The sequence below is a fragment of the Elephantulus edwardii genome, unplaced genomic scaffold, assembly GCF_000299155.1.
Source record: "Elephantulus edwardii isolate Elephantulus edwardi_28Jun2011 unplaced genomic scaffold, EleEdw1.0 scaffold00131, whole genome shotgun sequence".
Taxonomy (NCBI): domain Eukaryota; kingdom Metazoa; phylum Chordata; class Mammalia; order Macroscelidea; family Macroscelididae; genus Elephantulus; species Elephantulus edwardii.
In genome coordinates this window covers 135,264-144,835 of record NW_006399881.1, presented here as the reverse complement: position 1 = coordinate 144,835, position 9,572 = coordinate 135,264, and the positions used below count along the sequence as shown (strand labels likewise).

Genomic DNA, 9,572 nt, shown 5'->3' with positions numbered 1-9,572 from the left:
TGGCACAGGACAGAGCAGAGTTTAGGGCTGTTGTACATAGGGTCGCTATGAGTCGCAAGCGACTCGACGGCACATAACAACAACATGTTTATTGCTCCATTATTTACAATAGCAAAGAGAGGGAAGCAACCCAAGTACCCGTCAACAAATGAATGGATAGAAAAGCTATGGTAAATTCATACAATAAAATACTATACAGCACAGAAAAACAATGAACTCGTAAGACAAATTTCTTGATACGATACTAAATTGTATACGAAAAAAGAATGAAGAAAATACCTCTTTAAAGCTTCATAGTTATATGAGACACTACCAAGAGGAACATTTTACATGTGCTTGGAATTCCAGAACTAGAAGAGGCAAAAGAAAAAAAAAACCAAAAAAAACACAAAACAGCTGATGAATTGTTGAAGATTTGAGAACAGAAATCACCCCTAATATCATGAAAAGAGAAAACATGTCTGTATAAGAATCTGAACTATGTAAACTTTCAATACTTGCGTTGTCGTTGTCGTTGTTGTTGTTTACTATCAAGTCAGAACCAACCCATAGCTGACCCTTCAGCAGGTTTTCAGAGGCAGTTAATAGCACAGGAGGAGATTGCCTATCCTTCTCCTAGTGGTTTCTTCAGCTGGTGGATTCAAACTAAGTGCCTTGGGGATTGCAGTGGGGGATTTCCCCCCTGTGTACTACCCATCCTTTTATTTTTTTTACTTCATAGTTGCACATATTCCTCTCCCTTTACCCTCCGCAACCCCACCCCACAATGCAATGTTCCATATCATTGTCATACATATAAGACCTAGTCATATATTCCCTTTAAATAGTTCTTCCCTTCATCTGTTCCAATGTAGTGTCCATAATCTATCCACTCTTCCCTCATTCTCTCCCCAAACTCCCCCATATCAGTTCAATTTTATAACAGCAATGTTATGCAGTATTTGTCCTTTTTGTGGCTGAGATATTTCACTCAGCATAATGATGTCCTCTAGGCTCCCCCATGTTATGTAATGTTTTACTAGCTCATTGTTTTTAAATGCAAAAAAAAAAATGGGTGTTTGGTTGTTTTTTTTAAATAAAGAAGCTTAGTGAGCCCCATACAGGACAGACTCCAAAAGAAAGTCACCAAAACATTTTATAATCAAACTTTCCAACCAAAAAAAAATCATGAGATCAGCTCAAAGAAAAGTAGATGTTACCTACAAAGGACAACCAATAAGAGTAAGCTCTGATTTCTTGCTAAAATCATGCAGTGAAGAAGGAATTTACTTAGAACACAGAAAACCTATAAAGGGAAAAAACCCTGTCAGACAACAATTGTGTATCAGGAAAATTACCCATCAGATGCAATGGTGACAAATAGCACATTTCTAGATAAACACATATGAAGGAAATAAGTAAAAAGTAGACCAACCTTACAAGAAATACTAAAGGGAAGGTTCGAATGCAAAACCAAAAACTTCAGAGAGACAAGGGACAAATATCTGAAATTATTAGAAAACTCCAGCACTCTAACAAAAAAAAATCCCCACAAAAAACCCAAATCCAAGCTGAGCAGATGGAAACAGCCCAGGTGTCATAATAGGATCAAGATGAAGGGCGATGGGGGAGAAGTGGGAGGAAGAGCAGGGAAAGAATAGGTAGATAATGAATACTGCACTGGATTGAGTGAAAGAAAGGGCATTCTGAAAGGAATGCATGATTAGAAACCATGTGTATGACAACTAATAGTCTTACCAGGGGAATTGAGGAATAGGGGAGAGAGAAAAGTGTGCATAAATGAAGGAATAAAGGAGGGGGGAAGACTCTTTACCAAAGAAAACTTTCACATGGCCAATAAGCACAAGATTTGTTGTTGTTGTTGTTGTTGTTGTTGTTAGGTGCCATCAAAGGATTTTAATCTTACTCTATCCTATGCCATCCTCATCATTTCTGATATGCTTGAGCCCATTGTTTCAGTCACTATGTCAATCCATCTCATTGAGGGTCTTCCTCTCTTTTGCACATTTCCAAATATGGTGTCATTTTTCCAAGGACTGCTCCATCCCAACAACATGCACAAAATATGTGCGACTAAGTTTGACTCTGGTTGCCTCTAAGGAGCGCTCTGGTTGCACAGCCTCCAAGACAACAGCTGTACAACAGCTACTGGATCTAGGTATAAAATCTTGCACTAACACAATTAAATCTGGCATTCCCTTTCTTCTCAATGTTGGCTACAATTTTGTATCATCTAAAGAGTCAAATGCCTTTGCATAGCCAATAAAACACCAATAGATAAGCGGCGGCTGCGGCAAGAGTGGAAGCGGTTGGTGTCCAGGGCGGCTCCAGGCCTGTACTCGCTGCTGCAGGCCGTCCTGCTCTGCGTCAACGCCATCGCCGCCATCGCTGTGTTACATGAGGAGCGCTTCCTCAAGAACATTGGCTGGGGAAAAGACCACGGAACTGGCGGGTTCGGAGAGGAAGGAGGAATTAAATCGCAGCTAATGAACCTCATTCGATCTGTAAGAACCATAATGCGAGTGCCATTGATAATAGTAAACTCAATTGTAATCGTATTACTTTTATTATTTGGATGAAGTCCAGCCAAGGAAATGGAAATTCTGAAGAAGAAGGTGCCAGCAGAAGTTACTGCTTAGAGATTATTAAAAAATAGATATCTTAGCTGGTCAACCTCACACTTGACAAAAATGTAAAGCTGACAATAAAACAAGAGTTCTTATTTATCTGATTTTTTAATGTTGCATTTATAGTTTCATTATAAAAAGATCAGATTAATACAACAAAGACAGTAACTATCCAGGATTGAAATACATGTTATGGCTGATTGTTAATAAGAACCCATGCTGTGGTAAAGATTGTTAAAGGGTACAGGGCTGTCTCATCTATGTTAATAGAGTTTTTCTATTTCTTACTACTCAGGGATGATTTTTTTCCCCCAAAATTTGTAAAGTTACTTATAATTTAGTTATGATATGAGGGTGATTTTTCTCCCAGGTACAATTTAAAGGCATTTTCAAAAGTAACTACTGCCTATAAAATGTCAAATAGATAATTTTATTTTTAACTTCTTTGTTAAATATTTTGACCGTAGCCCCAACTGAAAAAATCCAAGTTTTAATATCTAATGAGGAGAAACTCCCTGATTTGGGGAGAGAGTACTAGTTTTGTAAGTCATTGAGTCACATGTTGATCTGTTGGTTGTGTTTTGTTTTACATTGTTTTCGTGAATTTACTTTTTGAATTTGTCTGAATGATGAGATTAGACCAGCACCTACAAATTTTCACCAGTAGAAAAACCTGTGTAGAAGAGTCTATGCCCCTTTACAATGATGACTTTTATTTTCAAAGTCAGCATTAAATGTTAGCTTTTATGACCATCTCAAAATACTAAAAATTATACTATGTAAGAAAATATTTAATATAAGTCATTGTCCTCCACCATTATCCCACGTTACCATGTTTTGATGGATATTTAGGTGTCTGATTCTTAATTCTTTATTCATTAGAACATTTATTATGCTAGATAAGTTTTTGTTTTTATGTCTTAAATCATCTTGTGAGATTATCTGCTCATTCCATAATACCATTTTATGGGAAAAGGTAAAATTATGTAAATGTTTCTTGTGAAATCATCAGGAACAGTATTTTAAAGGGCTGGAATGGCATCTTTGTTTAGAGGAGATAATTTTTAAATAAAGGTGAATTTCTAAGTTTAAAAAAACACCAATAGATATTCTTCTGATATTCTCTGCTTAGTGCTAAGATTCTTCTGACATCAGCAGACATTTCTTGTGACATTTCCTCTTCTGAATTCAGCATGAATTTCTGGCACTTCCCTGCCAAGGATGTTACAGCTGCTTTTTTTCAATCTTCAGCAAGACTTTATTTGTATGTGATATTAAGGATACTGTTCAAGAATTTCACATTCTACTTGATCTTTATTTATTTTTTTTAATGGAAACAGATGGGACAATTAAGGATCTTTTCCATTCAGTAAGCCAGGTAGCTGTTTTCCATATTTCCTGGCACAAACTGGTGTGCATGTTGAAGGCTGCATTTGTTAGTTGAAACATGTTAAACGGTATCCTATAAATTCCTAGGACCTTATGTTTTTTGGTTAATGTCTACAGTGAGGTTTGAATTTTTTTTAATTACCATTGGTCTTCAATCACATGTAACTTCCTGAAATGAATCTGTTTCAGTAAATTATTTTTGGTACAATAACGCTGTGTACTCCTTTCATTTTGTTTTGATGCTTTCTGGATCTTTCAAGATTTTGTCCATAGAATCATTCAGTATTGCAACTCAAAGTCTGAATTTGGAAATTCTTTCAACTTAAGAAATGACAAATAAGTTCTTTCTTTTTATTTTCGAACTTTAGCTCTGTGCATATTTTTTTAATAGTACTTTCTTTTTTCCTTCCCAAGCTGCTCTTGGAAATTTTCTGTTTATCTCTTTTACTTCAGCATTTCTTCCCTTTGTTTTGGCTTCTCAATGCTCTAATGCAATTTTCAGATTCTCTTCTGATGCTCGTTTTGGTTTTATAGTTCTCCCACATCTTTGTAGTGACTTTTTGCTTTCTTCATGGCTATCCTTTATATCATTCCACTATTCATCTATTCATCTAATCATTAGTGTCCAAGGCCTCAAAACTATTATTCTTAAAAAAATTTTTTCATAATTAATATTTTTACTATTCATAGATATTGTGTTTCATGCACGTACATTATGTTTTATACTCTTTCATTCACATTATATTTCGTTTCACATAATGATTTTTTTTACATTGTTGTTGCTGTTGTTATGTGCCGGCGAGTCGCTTGCGACTCATAGCAACCCTATATACAACAGCCCTAAACCCTGCTCTATCCTGTGCCAATCACACTGCCTCTGACACGCCCAATCCGATTACCCCAGTCGCTGAATCAACCCACCTCAAAGAGGGTCTTCCCTTCTTGCGCCGTCCCTCCACCCTCTCAAGCATGATGTCCTTGTCCAAGAACATCATGCTTGAGAGGGCTCCTTACAAGATGTCCAAAGTATGTTAGACGGAGCCTCAGAATCCCTGCCTCCAAGGAGCAGCCTGGTTTAACCCTCTCCAGGATGGATCTGTTTTTTTTTTTCTTGGCAGTCCATGGTACATTCAATACTCTTCTCCAGCACCACATCTCAAAGACATCAATTCTCCTTATATCATTCCTAGTCATTGTCCAACTCTCTGATTGCAAAAACCATAGCCTGTATCAGATGCACCTTAGTCTCCAGAGTGACACCATTGCTCTTCAGTACCCTGGAGAGGTCCCTAACAGCAGACTTTCCCATCGCAATACATTTTTTTATTTCCTGACTACTGGTGCCAAGAGGGTTGACCGTGGAGCCAAGGAGACTAAAGTTGTTAACAATCTCAATTTCATAACCATCCATCCCAATGCTGCCAATTGGTCCAGTGGTAAGACTCTTTGTCTTCTTGACATTGAGCCTCAATCCATATTGAAGGCTGCAGTCCTTGACCCTCTGCAGCAAGCATTTCAGGTCCTCCTCAGTTTCAGCAAACAGTGTTGTGTCATCTCCATAACACAGATTGTTAAGAGATTTACATTGTGGCTTATAAAATTAAACACCAATGAATGATCTATGCCCACTACTAAGCCGTCTTTTCAGAGTCCCACTGGATCTTTCCTAATTCCTTCACTCCCACCCACCACCCACCAAATCCTATTATCCCAGTGATTTCCCACTCTTCCTATCCTTATCCTTCCTCCCTCCTCCCTTGCCCTTTCATTTATACAAATCTTACTAGTTATTCTTTTATTTTTATGCTAATGGACTTATGAAGTACTTGTCCTTATGAGACTGAATTGTTAATTCACCAAAACAATCTCTAGCCTCTCCCACATTATGTAGCTCTTTTCTAACTCATTGCTCCCGAGTGTTGTATAGTACTCCTTTGGGTAAATGTACCACAGTTTCTCAATCCAGTCGTTTGTTCATGAACATTTGAGTTGTTCTTACAATTGTGAATAACACCACTATGAACATCAGTATATGAATCTCCACTTGTATCTCAGTACTATTTTCCTTGGGGGTATATTCCTAGCAGTGGAATAGCTGAGTCATATGCAATTTCTATGTTCAGGTTTTTGAGGAAGTGCCAAACTGCCTCCAGAGTGGTTCTACCATTTTACAATCCCACCAACAGTGTAGTTCCAATCTCTTCACACCCTTTTCAACATATATAGCTTGATGTTAACAGGGTGAGATGGTATTTCATTGTGGTTTTGATTTGCATTTGTCTCATTTTGAGCATTTCTTCATGTGTCTGTTGACCATTCAAATGTCTTCCTCTGTCAAAAGTCTTTCCATGTCTTTTGCCCATTTTGTAATTGTGTGATCAGTCCTTTTCTTCTGAAGGCTCTGTAGGATTCTGTAAACTTTTGTGAGACCCTTGTCTGAGATGGTATTGCCAAAAGTTTTTTCCCAGTTGGTAGAGTTTCTTTTCACCCTATTGGGAAAAGGTTTTGATGAACATGGGGACTTTAGAAGGTCCCATTCATCAATGTGATCCTCTCCTGTTTGTGGATTTCTGGCTATATTTGTCAGCGTATTCATAACATAGGGTAGGTCTTCTAAGTTTTATCCCATTTTGTCTCTTATGATCTTTATGATTTGGTACTTTATCTCTAGGCCTCTGATCCACTTTGAGTTGATATTTGTGTATACTGTGAGATGTAGATCTTGATTCAGCTTTCTACAGGTATGAATCCAGTTTTGGCAGCACCATTTGTCAAAAGAATATCATTTCCCCATTTGATGGGTTTTGTTTCCTTGTCAAATACCAGTTGACCATATGTAGGTGGGTTAATTTCTGAGTTCTCCATTCTGTTCCATTGGTCTATGTATCTGTCATGGACCAGTACCATAGTGTTTGGTTATTATATCTGTGTAGTAAGTCTTGAGATCAGAGAGTGCTATGCCTCCCACTTCATTTTCAATATTTAGAAGTGCTTTGTTTATTCATGATCTCTTTCCTTTCCACATGAATTTACCTATTGCCTTTTCTACCTCTTTGAAAAAAAATGAATTTGATATCTATATTGGGATCACATGGAACATGTATATTGCTTTTGGTAAGATTGTAATTTTTACCATACTGAGTCTTCCTATCCATTAGCAAGGAACATTCTATTTTGTTACGTCTCTTATCATTTCCCACAGTAATGTTCTATAGTTTTCTTTATAAAAGTCTTTTGTGTCTCTAGTTGGGTTTATTCTCAAGTATATCAACTTGCAGTTGACTATTGTAAATGGTATTACTGCCTTAGTTTCCTTCTCTGAGTTTTCTTTATTATTGTAGAGGAATCCCACTGATTGTATAAATATATACCCTGCCACTCTACTAAATTAGTCTACTAGATCCAACAGGGTTTTTTTGTTAAGTCCTTGGGGTTTTCTGTTCTAGAATAGGTTTTCAAACTTATTCTTGAGATGATTTTTCAATTCAGATAAGGTAGACTCAAGGAATTATTTTAGTTCTTTTAGATTTGCTCTCCTTTTCTTCAGCTTCAGTTTGAACTTGCCCATGAGTAATTAGCTATTAAAGAGATGCAAAGTGAAACCACAGGGTTGCACAGTTTGATAGGTGGAGGGAAGAGGGGAAAGAAATGAGAAGATTTCTGGCAAAAAGACAAGGTAAAGAGGGGTAAGGTCCAGTGGTAATTAATTTTATAAAACATAATGCATGGGAATGATTGTATGAAACACAATATGAATGAAAAATAGTGTAAAGCACAATGTATACAAACTTTGTAAACCAACTAATTTTTTAAAAAGACAAATTTAAAAAAAGACAAATAACAGCACTAAAAAGTGAAATACTGCTTTGAGACACTCAATAAAAGCACCTAATAATATTTAATATGTCTTCTAATATGAAAAAAAACACAAACCAATGAGTTATCATCTCACTCCAGTAACAAAATCAAAGTACAATAAGACAGTAAACAATAAATGTTGGCCATACTGTGGAGAGATTGGAATATCCATACACTGCTAGGGGCTGGGGGGGGCGGGTGGTGTGTGTGTGTGATATGTAAAACAGTATAACCACTATGGAAAGCAGTTTAGCACTTCTTGTTGTGATTTTTAGGTGCCTTCAAGACTTTACAACTCATAGTGACCCTATGAACTACACATCTGAACCTTACACAATCTGTCAATATTCTTTTTTTTTCTATAATTATATTTTATTAATTTTCATAAACATTTACAGAGATTTTGGGCTTCCACTCATTCATTGTTGCACTATTCTCTCTACCCTCCTCCCAGTTTGTTCTTGCAATATTCTTTTTTTAAAAAATTTTATTATTTGTGTGTACCGTCAAATCAGATCTGACTGGGACAGGAGGGGATTGTCCCTCCTTCCCCTGCAGAGCATCTGGTGGATGCGAACCGTGCACCTGTGGGTTTGCAGTGCAGCTTCTTGCCACTAGGCCACCAGAGCTCCCCACTCTGTCAATATTCTTAAGAACTCCGCTGTGCTAGACTCATGATACCTGATGAAGAGATTGAGATTGTGGACAGTTTCAGTTTGCTTGGCTCCACAATCAACACCCTTGGTACCATCAGCCAGGAAATTAAAAGACAGTCCAGATTCTGGAGTGATTTGCTCATCATAGAGACTGAGTAGGTATGCACAATGGATATGACCCTGGCTAACTTGTCAGTTTGCTGTACTGTGGTGGCTTGCATGTCACTGTAATGCTGGAAACTATGCCACTGGTATTCCAAATTTCAACAGTGTCACTCATGGTGGACAGATTTCAGAACAGGTTGCAGAATAAGACAAATTAAGAAGCATGATTGACCATCCACTTTTTAAATATAGGGCCTCAAAAACCCTATGGTAACATCAGAACATTATTTAATATGGTGCTAGAAGATGAGCCCCTAAAGTTGGAAGACACTCAAAATGTGACTGGGAAAGAGCTGCCTCCTCAAAGCAGAAAGTCTACCATAATGTTATGGATGGAGCAAAGCTTTCACTCAATGAAGGAACTTTATTTGCTGATATGGCAAGAATCAACATGAGACAGAGCCTAAATATGCATTAATAACAGGAATGAAGAATGTACTAACTATGAATATTTAAAAATGCAATGTTAGAAATGAAATGGAAATTGTAAATATTGGCAGCATAGGAGATGGACTGGTATTGGCTGTTTTGAATCAGACAACTATATGATGTAGTGTGCCAGGAATGACGAATCGCAGAGGAATGATACTGCATTCACTGTCCAAAAAAAATGTCAAGATCTATCCTGAAGTACAATACTGTGAGTAATAACATCTGTATACAAGGAATAACTGGTAATACAACTATTATTTAAATAATAGTAATTGAACAGCTAAAGCCAAAGATGAACAAAAAATTGAAAAATTTCTAGCGATTTTTCCATGTTGCTAGGAAGAACTATTCTTGGAGAAGAACATGATGCTCAGAATGCAGAGAGTCTCTTCAACGAGATGGAAAAGGCAATCTCCAATTTCGTATGGAATGGAAAAAAGCCCCG

At 37.1% G+C, this 9,572-nt stretch overlaps 1 protein-coding gene across 1 annotated transcript; it reads left to right on the top strand.

Annotated features, from left to right (window-relative positions):
• The first annotated feature begins 1,602 nt into the window (after positions 1–1,602).
• On the top strand, positions 1,603–2,579 carry LOC102852672 (immediate early response 3-interacting protein 1-like). The gene is made up of 2 exons (XM_006893811.1): positions 1,603–1,640; positions 2,240–2,579. The coding sequence occupies exons 1-2, from the start codon at positions 1,603–1,605 to the stop codon at positions 2,577–2,579; spliced, it is 378 nt and encodes a 125-aa protein (XP_006893873.1).
• The last annotated feature ends 6,993 nt before the right edge of the window (positions 2,580–9,572 follow it).

Excerpts from the sequence above, each read along its gene's own strand:
- LOC102852672 (XM_006893811.1), top strand. The coding sequence starts at position 1,603 with ATGGGGGAGAAGTGGGAGGAAGAGCAGGGAAAGAATAG. Across the intron at positions 1,641-2,239 it reads GAAGAGCAGGGAAAGAATAG|AGTCAAATGCCTTTGCATAG; the intron begins GTAGATAATGAA and ends TATCATCTAAAG.